Source organism: Erinaceus europaeus, chromosome 19, assembly GCF_950295315.1.
Source record: "Erinaceus europaeus chromosome 19, mEriEur2.1, whole genome shotgun sequence".
In the NCBI taxonomy this organism is placed as follows: Eukaryota; Metazoa; Chordata; class Mammalia; order Eulipotyphla; family Erinaceidae; genus Erinaceus; species Erinaceus europaeus.
The window spans coordinates 52,670,437-52,687,753 of NC_080180.1; the positions used below are offsets into that span (position 1 = coordinate 52,670,437).

The following is a 17,317-nucleotide window of genomic DNA, read 5'->3' on the forward strand; positions in this document are numbered from 1 at the left end:
GTACATTAATTTTTTATATTTATTTATTTACTTTCCCTTTTGTTGCCCATGTTTTTGTAGTTATTATTGTTGTTATTGATGTTGTTGTTGTTCTCTGTTGACAGAGAGAAATGGAGAGAGGAGGGGAAGACAGAGGGGGAGAGAAAGATAGACACCTGCACACCTGCTTCACCACCTGGGAAGTGACTCCCCTGCAGGGTTGGGGAGCCAGGGGCTCAAACTGGGATCCTTACACCCATCCTTCCACTTTGTGCCACGTGCACTTAACCCACTGTGCTACCGCCAGACTCCTGCAATATATTTTAAGTATATATGCTCACTGAATTTACTTTTGCTTATTTGACAATAGTCTTTAGACTACATATTCTTGATGGTATTTTTCTTTAGTGTTGATTTCTTATACTTTAAATTCATGTTCTTTTTTTTTAATTCCCTAATTATTTTTTCCCTGTGGGGAGAAAAAAAGAACTAAACTTCATAGCCATTGCTACTCTAGGCCTTTCACACTTTGAGCGTTAATCATTTGTGGAATATAGATAATTGGTAGATATGAACTTAAGGAAGAAAAGAAAAAGTAGCCAAGTTGTCGCTAAGACTTAGTGAGAACTATGGAGGTTATTGGAGGACGGGACAAAAACTTCAGTGATGGGTACAGTGTGGAAGTCTCCCCTATAATCTTAGAATCTTGCAAGCAGTTATAAAAGGGAATGAAAAATAAATGATACTCATGTATTTCCATCTCTGAATCTAATCTTAAAATATTTTTTGGGGGTTGGGCACATTGCGCAAAGCATAAGGACCAGAGTAAGGATCCCGGTTCAAGTCCCCGGCTCCCCACCTGCAGAGGGGTCGCTTCACAGGCGGTGAAGCAGGTCTGCAGGTGACTGTCTTTCGCTCCCCCTCTGTCTTCCCCCTCCTCTCTCCATTTCTCTGTTCTCTCCAACAACAATGACATCAGTAACAACAACAATAATAACAACAACAACGATAAAAGAACAAGGGCAACAAAAAGGGGAAAAAAATAGCCTCCAGGAGCAGTGGATTTGGTGCAGGCACCGAACCCCAGCAATAACCCTGGAGGCAAAAAAAAAAATGTTTTTCCTTATCTGAACTCACCCTTCACCTCTGCTTAGTTATCTCTGAGTTTGAATACTATTTTCAATTATTCTTTCAACAGGTTTTTATTGATTTCCTCATGTGTCTCCAGAAGCATTGACTTTGAGGAGTAGCATTGTCCAAGATGTCAGTCTAGCAGGCCATCAGTGTAGAGGAAGTTATAAGCAAAGGAAAAGCTGTAACCAAGTTTGATGAGTTTTTCTGATAATCCCACATTTAAAATTTTTTTATTATTAGATAGAGACAGAGGGAATTTGAGAAGCAAGGGGGGGATGGAGAAGGAGAGAGATAGCTGCAGCCCTGCTTTATAATTCATGAAGCTTTCCTCCTGCAGGTGGGGACCAGGGGCTTGAACCCGGGTCCTTGCACACTGTAGTGTTTGCACATAACCAGATTATATATATATATATATATATATATATATATATATATATATATATGATTTGAATTAAATTACAAATAAAACCTCCTGTAATTAACTAGAAAGTGCAAATCATTACCTCTCCAGCATGATAGAAATCATACAGCTATAAGTTTAACATAATCCAGTGAGACTTAAACATTTTAAATTACTTTTTTCATGATTTTAATGTATTTTATTTGTACATTTGCCACATTTAAATTTTGGTTAAATTAAATGCATTCAGGACGCATTTATATGTTTAACTAAAATAAATCAGAAATAAAATACATATATATTAATTGAACTTAGAACCACCCGACCCCTTATGGTTTTTCTACTTGCTTGCTGCATTTATTGACTCACTGAAAATTATTGTGCTCTTATGCTTTAATATATAACTTTCCTCCTAACTTATGGATACATATATACATACATGGTCCCTGGTCTATATTTAGGTTTTGAGGCTTTGTTAGGAAGTGCACCACCCGAAATGGAATTAAGGAATGCTATGAGCTAGGAAAGATCTTACTAGAGTAATGAAGCTGAAGGGTTGACATTCTATACCTGATGTGTCAGGACTCAGTCCAAAGTGAAGCATGCTGAGGTGGTACTGGTTGCATTGATTAGGTTGGGGTCTGCAGATGCAGATGCAGTATCGTTGGTATGAATTGAGAGAAGCGTGCAGGAAAGTGAGTCCCACCCTAGAGGTTCCAGGACTGGGGGAAATATGAGAAAGGGGAAGGTTCCTGCTGTTTAAGGGTTTAAGAAGGCAATAGATAGCTATTGCTATAACCAAATTATCTCGCAATTTGGTTAACTTTGAAAATCCCATTGTTAGGATTTGCTGTATCATACTAGACCATGCCATAATTTATGTCCTTTTATGCTATTTAATATATATTATTATATTTACTATATTTAATATATGCTATTTTATATATAGCTGTATCTTATAAAATAATGCCACGAGTTACTTCTGTTCTCCATGGTCTAAGCTTTTAGGAGATTTAATATTTCAAAGAACAAGTCATTATTAGAAATGTATTAACAATTTGAGCCCACTATTAAAATTCAGTCTGATTATCGATTTGAAGTTTTAAGTGCTTAGATTGAGGGAACATATCATATACTCAGAACTATGGTCTATGCATCAAAAAGTTTGAGACATTCAACCCCTCATATTAATTAAATAGTTATTTGTGCAACTATAAGTTAATAGGAATGTATATTGACACTGTTCCCATAACCAAAAGTCTGTGTTCCTCTCCCCTTCTCTCCCAGTGAAGTTGAACAGCAAAGTAATGTTTTAAATTGACTTACCTTCATGATTTTTTGTAAATAATTATACCATACTTTAAATTTTTTCTATTTAATTTTACTAAATGCATTACTGTATATGTAATACAGAGACATCACATGCATCTGTATTTTTAGGAGAACCAGTTGTGTTCTTATGAAAAAATATGAAGTTTATGTTTAGTTTTTGAAAAATCACTTACAATATGTGTTTTTTTGAATGTTCATTACTTGCATATACTACGTAGGTAGAATCCATACTTATAATTAACAACACAAAATTTAGAGTGAAAAGTCAATTGAAGTAAGTACCATATATATTAAAAATTGGCAATGTAACCTTGAACAAGTTACTTCTTTGAGCCTTATTTAGTTCATTTCTAAAACTAAGACAGTGCCTTATGAAGTTATTGGAAGATTAAATATGATACTGTTTGTCACATTCTAGTATCTGATTCATCTCATTTAGTTAATATTAGTTCAAGCAAATTGGGTATAGCTTTGCATCATGTGAAATAGTGTATCTGTGTCTTTCCCTTCTTTTGCCATTGGACTTTTTTAAAAGATGAGAATTTTTAAATTTGCGTACATCCACGGTGAAACTTCCAGTAGAGCTTTCTGTTTTGTTCAGTTAAGCTGTTTTTCAAGTCCAAAGGTCAGGTGGTTGGTTGTCAGGCATTTGGGGCACAAGCTCATTTCTGCCTGCTTAGTTAATTATTGTGATTGTAAACAAAGGATGTACAATTCAAAGTCAAGCAACCTTTCACATGGATGATGGAGGTGATAATAGCTTAACTCCTGCTGCATCTTTTTTTCTTTGCTCTAGCGAGTTCATACTGACCTTGTCCAGAATCTGATGACCTCCTATTTTACTCAGCTATGTAGAAAGCCAGGCCTGCCATAGCTGACCCTGAGGGGGTATCTGAAAGACCACTGAGTCACTGACCCATGTCAAGACTGGATTTCAAGTCTGATCTATAAGACCTCTGAAATAGTTATCCATGATGAGGGCTTATTGTGTACAAAAACCTAACCAGCTGCATTGTTCTGCTTATTAAATGACCTAAGGTATATTTAAAATGTGCTTATAAAAGGTAAACATTTAATTTACTCACTTTCCTAGGTCATTTATAGACTAATTTATAAATGTAATCTTTTATCAAACTTAAGGACCTTAAAACCAAACTCAGATATTTTGACGTGTGAAAATAATATACTGCTAAAATGTGGTTTAATGAAATGAAGGACACTTAAGAGAGACCTAGACAGTGGCAATTAAATGCTTATATAACTAAGATTTTGTCTTTTAAGGCAAATATTCTATATGTATGATGAAAAGTCTAGTTGATTTTATTATTGTTATAGCATATCTCTATATTCTCTCAAATACTGTTTTAGAACAGTTCTGAGGTTACGGATCTTGTCTGAAAGAAAGTTTGTAACCCACTAGGAAGATGTTATTTAAATGTGGCTTGGATCTCTACCTTTATAGGAATTTTGTAATAAGCCTATGATAATGAAAGAGAAAAGTTACTTTGCTGTTCTTCACAATAGGAAATGACCAGGTTATTTTTATGAATAGCAAGCTGTATTTATATTACATTGTCCTTTATTTTTTAATAGGAGTTGATCCCTGAGTTTTATTATCTCCCTGAGATGTTTGTCAACTTCAATAACTATAATCTTGGAGTGATGGATGATGGGACAGTAGTGTCTGATGTTGAACTTCCTCCTTGGGCCAAAACCTCTGAAGAATTTGTTCGCATCAACAGATTGGTAAGATAGCAATTGCCTGCTCAGTCTGTCCTGAGCCTTGTCTCAAACTATCTTTCATGTGTTGATATAACCATTAACACTTGCTTTTCGGGACAAAACTGTGGTCAGTAGGGATAATAATTACAGAATAGTTGGCAAATTCATATGCCTACTTTATTGATTTGAAAGGTATAATGATCTGTTTGTATCTCTGTGGAACTAAGGTTACTTTCATATGTACATGGTAATTAAAAATTATAAGCAAAATGTTCTAAGTAAAACTGGATTCCTATGCATATTCAGACATGGATTTCTTGTGTCAGTAAATAAGCATAATTCTGTGCTCTAAGTTAGAACTACGTTTTGTTTTTTTTTGTAATAGAAACAAGATTTCTCTAAATAGACCTTTTAAAAGACTCTTCATACAATACTTATAAAACTGACAATAAAATCTTACTACCCTAATAATCATTGCCTTTATTACAGACAACTTCAAGATCAATTGTAGTTGTCTCTTCACTGTTCTGCTATAAGAGCTCTGTATTATTTCATAAAGTAACTGCTATGGTTTTTTTCTTTTTGGCCTTTAAGTTTCATGAAGAATGGGTAGCACATTTTATTCTCAGTGTCTTCTATGGTTCTACCTCAGCCTTATATTAGGCATTGCACTTATATACCCCAATCATTTTTTTAATTTTTTAAAAAATTTTTAGACTTTTTAAAAATTTATTTAAGAAAGGAAAAATTAACAAAACCATAGGGTAGGAGGGGTACAACTCCACACAATTCCCACCACCCAATCTCCATATCCCATCCCCTCCCCTGATAGCTTTCCCATTCTCTATCCCTCTGGGAGTATGGACCCAGGGTCGTTGTGGGTTGCAGAAGGTGGAAGGTCTGGCTTCTGTAATTGCTTCCCCACTGAACATGGACGTTGACTGGTCGATCTATACTCCCGGTCTGCCTCTCTCTTTCCCTAGTAGGGTGGGGCTCTGGGGAAGTGGAGCTCCAGGACACATTGGTGGGGTCTTCAGTCCAGGAAAGCCTGGCCAGCATCTTGATGGCATCTGGAACCTGGTGGCTGAAAAGAGAGTTAACATACAAAGCCAAAAAAAATTGTTGAACCCCAATCATTTTTGAAAATTCTTATTTCATTAGAATGAAAACTCAAGACAGAACTTAGCTCAGAAAGAATTTTCAGGAGGTGTCAAGCTTTAAATGTGATGACTATCTCTGGTTTTGTGGATCTTTGCCCCAGGAGACATAGAGAGGTCAATAGAAGGCACAGTTGTTCTAGTAGCAATTTTTTTAAAAAAATTTTAATATTTACTTATTGTCCCTTTTGTTGCCCTTGTTGTTTTATTGTTGTAGTAATTATTGTTGTTCTTGATGTCGTTGTTGTTGGATAGGACAGAGAAATGGAGTGAGGAGGGGAAAACAGTGAGGGGGAGAGAAAGATAGACACCTGCAGATCTGCTTCACTGCCTCCAAAGTGACTCTCCTGCAGATGGGGAGCAGGGGGCTCGAACCGGGATCCTTAAGCGGGTCCTTGTGCTTGGCGCCACCTGCACTTAACCCACTGCGCTACCGCCCGACTCCCTAGCATTTTTCTTTTTTAAAAATTTCTATTTCCTTTTAGTTATTGACTTTTAAAAAAATACATTTATTGAAATGTAATTTACGTACCTTAAAGTTCACCATTAAAAATGCATAAAATTCGGGAGTTAGGCGGTAGGGCAACAGGTTAAGCACATACGTGTAAAGTGCAAGGACCGGGGTAAGGACCCCAGTTTGAGCCCCCAGCTCCCCACCTGTAAGGGAGTCGCTTCACAGGCGGTAAAGCAGGTGTGCAGGTGTCTATCTTTCTCTCCCCCTCTCTGTCTTCCCCTCCTCTCTCCATTTCTCTCTGTCCTATCTAACAATGACAACATCAATAACAACAATAATAACTACAACAATAAAACAAGGGCAACAAAAAGGAAAATAAATATAAAAGATGCATAAATGTCTATGATTTTAGTAAATGTATACAGTTGTATAACCAGTTAAAGCATTTATTATTCCCAAAAAGTTTCCTTGGACCTATTTTCACTCAGTTTCTGTCCCATTTTTGGTCACAGACAGCCTCTAAATCTATTGCTATAGTGTCACTTTTTATAGAAATTTTATATAAATAGAATCATGCAATACATAGTGTTTTTATACCTGGATTCCATGACTTCTCAAGATGTTTTTGAGATTTACCCATGTTGTTACATATGCCATTAAATTTCTTGCATTGTTGCATAGTATTCCATTGCATAAGTGTTAAGTATTGACTAGTTTATGGACATTTACATTTTTCCAGTTTCAAACTATTATTTGTCTTAGCAGACATCTGCTTTTATTTCTTTTAGATGGATTCAGAGGGGCTTAATTACTAGTTTATTGACCGTCATTTTTCATTCCTATCTACAATATGTAAAGTTCTAGTTTTTTTTTTCCCCCCACATTCTACCAAGCTTGGTATTTTCAGTTGTTTATTTTAGCCATCGTAGCAGGTGTCTCATTATGATTTTAGTTTACATTTCCCTAGTGACTAATGATGCTAGCAATCTTTTTTACAAGCTTATTTTCTATTTACTTATGTTCTTTGGTAAACTATCTCCTTAAATCTTTCCTACTTTTAATGGGATAGTTTTTCTTTTATTATTGAAATAATATTTTTCTATATGTTATCTATAAACATCTTTTGTCTGACATACATCTTGCTACTATTTTCTCCTAGCCTGTAACTTATATTGTAATTTTTAGTGATTCCATTTGACCTATCATCTAAAAATGTTTTTACTCTTTGATATAAAGCAATGGTTATATAATGTTTGAAGATAAAAATAATATCCTTGCTCTTAGAGAATATTTTTAAGAAAAAATTAAAATCATGCTACATTTTTAATGAAAATACATTTTTCTCAAATATGATATAAAGTTTAAGATTTTTAATCATGTGCTGACAATTAAGAAAATGTGACTGCATAAATAGAGCTAATCCACTCCTAGTAGTACCTCCCACCTCTACTCTCAGGAAGAGTCAGATTTGTTTAGAAGTTTCCAAGGGTATCAAGCTAAAGAAGGTAGCAACATACTAAATCGTTTTCCAATCAGCTTTCAGTTTTGCCTGTCTGTGTGGTAAATTTAGACTTGACTATGAAAATGCTAGCTGAACATTTATTATAATTAACTGCACATTTTTGTAACTTACTATGTTAAACATTTGTCCCCGTGATCCCTCTTCATACAAGTCTTAGAGATATCTTCATAGTTTGGGTGCTGAACAAGCTTACATTCTTAACAGAATGGTATAAAAATCTATGACAAATTAATGCAGACAGCTTAGAGTTGAATATTTACATCTGAGTCTTTCAATTTATAACTAGGAAAGACTTGATTTTGCTTATGTGTCGTTATGAAAGAACTTATTACATTCACTTCTTCAAAAAATATGTATTTTATGCTTATGATGAGCAAAAATCTCCTACAGTACAATCTGTGTTGATTTATTTTACTTTTTCCTGATAACTTCTGTAAGTAACCAGTTTTTTAATAGGGTGTTTTATATATCTGTTAGCATGTTATCACGGACAGCTTTTATCCTCCTCCTCCTTTGGGCTTACCTCTTCAATTCTATAGATTTTATGCAATGATTGTAGCTCATGAAATGCATACTACTTTGATCTGTGACCTTTTTGTGGTGCTAATCGGGTTCCTGATATCATTATACCTTACTCATTAATCATATTTCCTGCAGCCCGTCAGGCAGCCAGACAGCACAAGTCCCTGTTTTCAGCCCTCTGTTGGCAAGTTTCTGCTTTTCCAGATTACTACAGACGATACTTTGGCTTCTTATAGCCAGAGCCACATCAAGCTGTGTGTTACAATTAAAGTCAGATGGTCCTCAGGTTGAACAGGGATATAGTGTTGCAGCTGTCTCTCCTCCTGGAACAAACTAGCACCAAGAACAGATGATCTATAGGACACTGAATAATAACAGATTGTACAGTACTCTGTTGGTAGCAGGGGATCACAGAATTAATTAACTGACATACTCATTTTAAGATACCCAGCATGTCTTTTTTTAAGCATTTGGTTGCTCAGATATCACTCAAGGGTCTAGGGTACTGTTAGGAGCATGATTTTGATGGTAGATAACTCAAGCTACCTTTGCTCTTATTGTTAGAGGACCATAACTACTATCTTACCTAGCGTTTTAGTCCTCTGGGCTTTTTATAAGTAATGAAGATCTAAATGTAAGTTGGCAAGTTGACTATTTAGATTTATGCACAGAAGATAATATCCTGTGTGGTTTAAAGGCAAACCTACCCAAAGTCTGATTCATCTCTCAGGTAAATAAATTATCTTTTCTTTGTTTTGAATAATTAGAATCAGGGTAAAGCCAAAGCAGTCATTACTGTGTCCACAGATTGGCATGCAATTTAATATTACCTGGACCCGAAAAAATTCTTTATTCTCAATGCTACCCAGAAATGTAAATGAGAAGCAGACCTTCATACCTTCAAGTAATAGAAAAATGTCTTGAGTCTAGATTACTCATCATCTATCTCTTATGATATAGCGCCTATGTTATGGATCTACATTACAATGCCTTTCATAACCCACAAGTTCTATGCTGAATAAGAGACAGAAACATACTCTGAGCAGTAATACTATGTCTACTTACTAAAAAGTTGGTTTAGTGGGGGCAGAGGGGAAACTCCGAGGCAGTGCACAGGGGCTTGAGGTCCCAGGTCCTATCCCTAGCTCTAGTCGCCAAATCTGACCAGGTGATATTCTGGCTTTTTAAAAGGCCAGTGAGGTAGAAAATTAGGTTTCAGCAGAAGGGTATAACATTTATTGGGATTCTAGTGAAAGTAATTTATTTATTTATCAGGGATTTACTAAGTGTATGTCTATCTACCCCCACTGTTAGACTTGTGAACAAGGCTGTGTCCCAACTCTTGAAGGTCACTTCTTTGGCAAGTTTGACTATTGAGATGTAAAGCTGAGGGGTGGTGTGAATTTAATAGAGGAAAGTTAGTATTGATGAATTGTCTTAAGGTTAACAGGATCACATTTGTTTTTATGTATCTTCTGAGCTTTAATCTTTGCTATTTCATAGAGGTGACATGAGAAGCCAGTTGCTTGAGAAGGTAAGCAGAAACATAGACTTAATATGTAGGCAAATAAAAAATTATATCTATGTTTCCAGAGAGAAAAACTAAAAATTCTGATTTTTTATATAGTATTCTAATTAAACCATGACTTTTTTTTTTTTTTTTTTAGATCTCTGAGTGAACAAGACCAATCTCTAAATTTTTTCCTTTGAATGGAACATTTGTGCATCATCAAATGATGACAGAGGCCAAGAATAGCATGTCTCTCATGAGAAAGTGCTACATGTACACATAGACCTTCAGCTTGAAATGCTGAGTTTGCAGTCATACGGCAATCTGATTATTATAATGGCCTATTGCATTCCAAATTATAGCATTTGGAAACACTGTAAGGTTACAAGGATTGATTGAGATTTGAAAGAGGTTGCACTTTTTGACCTTTATCCACATGCCTTTTTCCTGGAGAAGTGGCATTTAAAAAATCTTTTCCTTAAAAGACGGCCAGGCAACATGTTTTTTTCTTTGCTTTTTTCTTTTCTTTTTTGGGGAGGTGGGGTGGGGTGGAGGATGTGGGACAGAAATGCTGGATCTGCTATGCTTTTTTTCACCTTATTTCTTTTCTAATTGCTTTTTCATTGTCTACATTGGTAGAAACATGGCCAAGAATGTAAATAACCATGGTAGTTGCAGTTGGTAATAATTAAACTCAACTGTGGACACTTTCTTCCTGCCCCCTGCCTACCTTCTGCAGTGACTTGATCTAAATCTTTAGGGAACTAAGACAAATATGTGTGAAGCTTAAAAAAACCTAAAACTATTGTTTGGCTTGCTCTTAATCTTGCTATTTAAAATTTACTGTGAAAATTCTGATGCAAAAAGGCTACCTAAGTAAGTAGGGGGAAATACGTTCCATGTTAAAAATGGATTGTTCTCCCCAGATTTATTTTGTTCCTAACTGTTCCCAACAGTTTTATTTTGTTAGAATATGGCAAACTGGGTATAAAGAGCAAAAACCCAGTGATAGCCAAGACCCTTTTTGAGAACAAAGTTTTAAAAGGATTTGCTTTACAATATATCAAGAATTACTGTAAAGTTATACAATCTTAAAAAAAAAATTAGGGGAAGTAGACTAACCCTGGGCTTGGTGCCTGTGCTATGAACCAACCACTCCTGGAGGCTCTTTTTTCCCTTTTGTTGCCCTTGTTTCTAATTGTTGTTAGTACTGTTGTTGTTCCTGGATAGGACAGAGAGAAATCGAGAGAGGAGAGGGGAGACAGGGGGAGAGAATGATAAACACCTGCAGACCTGCTTCACCGCCTATGAAACGACCCCCATGCAGGTGGGGAGCCGGGGCCTAGAACCTGGATTCTTATGTGGGTCCTTGTGCTTTGTGCCATGTGTGCTTAACCCACTATGCCATGGCCCTGCCCCCAGAAACTTCATCTCTTAGAGAGTTGTCATTGAAGGATTGTGGGGTAATAGACTGACTTCAGTTTATAGTGCTAAGACAATTATTGTGTTAATTTTCTAGGAAGGACACATCAAAGCACCATACACTGGGTCACTTACACAGTGGAATAAATGTTTTGGAGACTAGAAGCCTAACGTCAGAGTTGAGCTGGGTTACTTCCTTGCAAGGGCTGTGAAAGATGACCTTGTCTTAGCTTTAGCTTTAATATATATATATATTTTCCTTTTTTTTTTCTATTTTATTTGACAGGATAGAGAGAAATTGAGAGGGGAGGGAGAGGTAGAGAGGGAAAGAGACAGAGAGACACCTGCAGGCCTGCTTCACCACTCATGAAGCTTCCTCCCTGCAGATGGGGACCACCAGTGGCTCGAACCTAGGTCCTTGCGCACTGTAACATGGGCACTTACCACGTGAGCCACCACCTGGCCCCACTCTTTCTTCACTTCTTCACTTTGTCCTCTCTTTATCCTTGTTTGTCTATGTCTCCATTTTCCCTGTTTACAAAGATGCCAGTCATATTGGATAAAGGACCGACCTACTTCCAGTATGATCTCATCTCTACATAAATGATTTCATATTTAATTACCTATATTCCATTACATAAGGTCACATTCAGAACTCCTGGGATATTTAAAACTTTTGGCATATGAATTTGGGGGCTATATAATTTACCCATTGAATAACAATGTGAAAAAAATGGAATTGGGCACTTTTTCCACAAACAAAAATAAACCATGCTATAGATTTAAATGTAAAGACAAAAACGTAAACTTTAAAGGGGTGTAGTAATTTGTGATTTTGAAATAGAGAACAAATAGTGAAATGTCATATGTTATGTTTATAAAAGATTCCCCACCCTCATGGGCTGACATTTAAATTCCAGAGATATTAATGGTCATTAGTCTGATGCCACTGCCTCCAACACAGAGATCAGAATATCTACACAAGAATGTGATTGAACATCTCCTTTTCTAGGTCTGGTTAGGATACACTGTCAAGTCATTCCTTTCTGTGCTTCCTTTGTATAGTCTCTGAGTTCATGACTCTTGCTTTTATTAAGCCCTTCTTTAAACAGGGCATCACTGTCTTAAACACAGTGATAGCATCACAGTTAAGGGGAAAAAAATAGGGGGCCGGGCTGTGGTGCACCCAGTCAAGTGTACATATTACCAAGTACAAGGACCTGGGTTTGAGCCCCCACTCCCTGTCTGTAGGGGGTCCGCTTAATGAGTGGTAGAGCATGTCTTCAGGTTTCTATCTTTCTCTCTCTCTTTCTGCCTCCCTGTCCTTGCTCAAGTTCTCTCTTTATCCTACCTAACAAGAAAAATTAAAAAAAGGAAAGGGAAAAAAATGGCCACAAGAAGTGGTAGATTTGTAGTGCTGATACTGAGCCCCAGCAATAACCCTGGAAATATTGAGATGTTATTTTATGTATGGATAATCTAATATGTTAGAGCTATTTTGCATAATTTCTTTTTAAAATTATCTTTATTTATTGGATAGAGACAGCTAGAAATTGAGAGAATGGGGGAGACACAGAGAGAGAGAGACAGAGAGACACCTGCAGTCCTGCTCCACCACTTGCAAAGTTTTCCCCCTGCAGGTGGAGGCGGGGGGAGGCTTGAACCAGGTCCTTGCGCATTGTAACATGTGCACTCAACCAGGTGAGCCACCACCCAGCCCCAAAGAATACTTTTCTTTTTTTTTTTTTTTAATGATTTTTTTTTTTTTTTTTAACTAGAACACTGCTCAGCTCTGCTTGGTGGTGGCACAGGGGGTTGAACCTGGGTCTTTGGAACTTCAGGCATGAGAGTCTTTTTGCACATAACCATTATGCTTTCTACCCCTGCCTCATAATTTATTTAAGTTCTTGAAGTAATACACTGACCATAGGGAGGAAAAAAAAACCTCCTTTGTTATAATTTAGTACTTATTTAGAGTAGTATAAGTTCTCTAAAGATTAGAAGAAACAAGTAGAAGAGATACTTTGTATAATATCAATAGAAGATACATGATTTCCTATCTTAATTTTTGTGTGAATTATCACTGTAGTGTACTACCAGATACTGCTGGATGTTATTATTTCTGGCAGGGCCTAGTGATAATGCTTGGAGAGGAGAAAAGGCAGAGTAATGGATTCATGGGATGAGACAGGAAGTTGAATCATAGAGGAAGGCTGCCTTACTCACCTCAGGACCAACATTGCTTTCCATTGTGTTGGGAAGACTTTGTCTCCAGTCCCTCACTGGCTGTGTTTCTGGCACTGGCCTGTGCCACCTTCAAGGGCAATATATCTCAATTGCAACATCTCTGCTGTGGGCTTTATTCTCTCTCTCGGTGCTTTTGTGCAACTCTCTGAACAGTGAAACCCCATAAATAACTACTTATGCTGGTATTTATATCTCTAATTTGCCTGTAGCTATTGTGTAGCTGTCAACTTTTTTCCCAGCTTAGAATTTTGAGTAAACCAGAAAGGGTCTTAGGAGGTGACACAGTGGTAGAGCTCTGGACTTGTAAGCAGGAGATCCTGAGTTTGATCCCTGGTTCTCTATGTGCCAGAGCACTGCTCTGATCTGCCTCTCTCAATTTTGTGAAATAAATAAAATCTCATGTTGTATAGGAGGTGGCACAGTGATAAAGCTTTGGACTCTCAAGCATGAGGTCCTGAGTTCGATCCCTAACAGCACATGTGCTAGAGTGGTGTCTGGTTCTTTCTCTCTCCTCCTATCTTTCTCAGAAATAAATAAAATCTTTTAAAAAAAATCTCATAAAAAGGGGAGGGAACAAAAAGATAATTAATGACATTATGAAAATAACACATGGGCAGAGTGGGAAGATCAACAGAGAAATAGAAATCATAAAAAAAAAAATTAAATGAATCCAGCCTGTCGAAAACAACATAATGGCGCCTACAACGTGGGACCGGACCTGCGCAACTCCCAGATAAGTGAAGACTTTGCCTACCTATGCACTATGGTCTTCTCTTCTACTTATGAAGAGGTTTGCCAAAGCCTCTACTGTTTCATCATGAGACAGAGTCTGGAACATTTTGCTCTGGGTCACACTTTGTTTCCCTGACCACGAACTTTGGTTTCTTGTGACCCTAATCATAGAGCTTGGGAGATGCACTGAGATTTCTCCTTGGACTTTCTGGATTCCCTCTCCCATGTTTCCTGAAGAAAAGGACTACATTTTGCTCCAGGCCACAATTTGGTTCTTTATGACCATGATCGTAGACCTTGGGGTATGCATGGGGATTTCCCCTGGGACTTTCTGGACTTCTTCTCGCATGTTTCCCATGGAGAAGGACTACTCTAATTTGAGGAGCGTTCTCCAGTACCCTGGCAGTCCCCAAGAATGGAGACATGTGGTTAGTTCTACTCTCTTGATTGGATTCTTTCTTCGATAGGAAGATGCTTTTAAAAGTAGATGCCTGAAGCAACCCAGCAGGAACAGTCAGAAGCACCCTAAATGGAATTTCGAGGAGCATTTTGGACTAGGATGCCCTCCGGGGACTCATGATACTACATGGTGAGATCTGTTTTGTAAGAGAATGATTTGAATGACTGAATTTTTGTATGACATTGATTTAAAAAAAATTCTGGACGCAGCCATGATTTCTAGAGACATCCAGAAACAATCCAAAAAAATTGTTTTTTCCCTCCTTTGATTTCTTTTTTACGTGTTGGCATAAATCTGAAACGTTTAATCCTGAAACTGTATGAGTTATGGGCGGGGCAGATAGTGCAATGATTATGTTAATTATTCTCATGCCTGAGGCTTCTACTGTGGTTCTTCTTCTACTGTGGTTTACCTTTCCACATTATATTGAGTTTAAACTGTTTAAACAACCTTAAAATCATACGAGAAAGGACTTCCAATTATAATGGAGTTATCAATTATAGTAAACTTCTAATCTGCTACAAGTTTTGTTTGACAAGTAAGTGAATTTCAGCTGTCAAGTCTTCACATGAAAAAGCATCTACTCAAATGGAATTCCTGGAAATCCATTTGGATCCTGTTCTCTGACATCGCCCACAAGATGGAATGACTACAACACACCTCTGGAAACCAATGATGTGACCTGGCATGAACTGAAGAAACAGATTCACAGACTCCAAAGTTCACTCTCTACAGAAAAGCAGAATTCTGGTGGCTGACATTCCCCATCGAGACAGACATGCAGCGTTTCATCCCTTGGCATTTTCTTCTGTGGTCAGCTACTTTGGACTGACACCTCCATCGGACTTACTGGTACACGCTGCTGTGTTTCTCAAAGACTAACTTCAGCCAGTTGCCTTGAGACTTTATAGCCCATGTCCCCTCGCCTGCAGGCTCTGCTGCCAGAGGCAGAAAACTCTCCCTCCTTATTAGGTTATGCCCACAGAGGTAGGAAACGCCCTTTGAGGCAAGAAGCGCTCCCAGAGGCAAGAAATGCCCTTTCGCCTGCTAGGCCTTGCCCTTTGAGGCAAGAAATGTTCCTCTTGGCATCACACTGGTTATTGCTGCTCACCTATTTTGTTTTCCATGTCTTATGCCAGTTCTTTTGAAAACGCCTGTATGATATAGGTTTCTGTTCACCCCACAATCCTGATACTATGGCCATTAGTTAAAAAGAAAGGGGGGAATTGTTGGTATGCTTCTAAAAACCCCTTCTGTTTCATTAGTTTAATCCCCCCTGCTTAACACTTCTATTTACATAACCACTTCATTCTATTTACGTAACCGCTGTTAACAAGCACCACCCTCCCTCCAGGGCATTGGTGGTTCAGTGATAGAATTCTTGCCTGCTCCGCCCCCTCTCCTTGTCATACCTTGATTTTCACCAGTCACTTTTCTCTCCACCCTCTCTGTGTTGCATCCTGTTCCCACCCTACTGGGCTAGTATATTTATAAGGACAAGATTGTTTGTAGTTTAGTTTAGCTTAGCTTGGTATAGATTGTGCTGTGTCTTGCATGAATAAAGAGATACTGCGTACAGCTCAAGCATGAGTCCCTGGTCGTCTGTTACCCGCCCGTGAAGCCAGCCCGGCGAAAACAACACTCAGAAATAAAATAAAATCTTTAAAAAAAATCTCATAAAAAGGGGAGGGAACAAAAAGATAATTAATGACATTATGAAAATAACACATGGGAAGAGTGGGAAGATCAACAGAGAAATAGAAATCATAAAAAAAATTAAATAGAACAAGTAAAGTTGGTAGGTTGAACTGGTAGAATATAGTACTAGGGGCCCTAGTTCTGCCACTGCATATGTCTGAGTGGTACTTTGTAAAGACCTGCTCCCCAAATGAAGTAAATTAATATTTTTTAAACTTAAAAAACAGGCTGGACGGTGCTGCACCTAGTTGAGCGCACATGTCACAGTGCACAAGGACCCAGGTTCAAGCCTCCAGTCCCTATCTGCAGGGGGGAAAGCTTGCAAGTGGTGAAGCAGTGCTGCAGGTGCATCTCTGTCTCTCTTTTTCTCTATATCCCTCATCCCTCTTGATTTCAGATGGTTTCTATCTAATAAATAAATAAAGGTAATAAAAAATATAAATTCTGAATTTTTTCATTGTTGGGGCTTCACTGCCCCAAGGTAACTTTTTTCTTTTTCAGCTAGAGATAGATACAGATAGAGGAAGAGAGGGGAAGATTCCACAGCTCTGCCCAGTGTAGTAGGGCCAGGTTCAAATCTGGATCAAGCACATAACAAGGCAGCATACTATCCAAGTGAGTTATTGTGCTTACCCAAAGAACATAAATTCTGGAGCTGAAGAATGCAAAGTATAAAATAAAACTGCAGTAGAGAACATCAGTGGCAAACATGATCATGAGAAGAAGGGTGACTCTGATGTTGAATATAGATCCTCAGAAAACTAAAAAGGAATGAAAAAAAGAGTGAAGAAGATTTACGGGAACTATGAGATACCATCAGGCAAGATAACCTCTTGTCATATTATTTGAATCTCAGAAAGAGAAAGGAGAAAAAGGAAACAAATTTATTGAAGAAATAATGACTGAGACCTCAACCAGGGCAAAGATTTAGATACCCAAGTTCTTGAAGCCCCTGGGCCCTCAACAAGATTCAGAAAAGAAACCACAGCGAAGAAGCTTTCTTCAATGCAGTGGGCACTGGAATTC

General features: G+C 37.6%; 2 protein-coding genes across 4 annotated transcripts in view; one reads left to right on the forward strand and one right to left on the reverse strand.

The window, feature by feature from the left end:
* Positions 1 to 17,317, forward strand: part of LRBA (LPS responsive beige-like anchor protein) — a 554,160-nt gene that overhangs the window by 428,931 nt on the left and 107,912 nt on the right. For all 3 annotated transcript variants that reach the window (XM_060178956.1, XM_060178957.1, XM_060178958.1), the window contains one exon: positions 4,439 to 4,591. In XM_060178956.1, the coding sequence (XP_060034939.1) occupies positions 4,439 to 4,591 (153 nt within the window). The remainder of the gene's footprint in view (positions 1 to 4,438; positions 4,592 to 17,317) is intronic.
* MAB21L2 (mab-21 like 2) overlaps positions 1 to 17,317 on the reverse strand; it is a 384,237-nt gene that overhangs the window by 113,648 nt on the left and 253,272 nt on the right. The gene's annotated exons all lie outside the window — the stretch shown is intronic.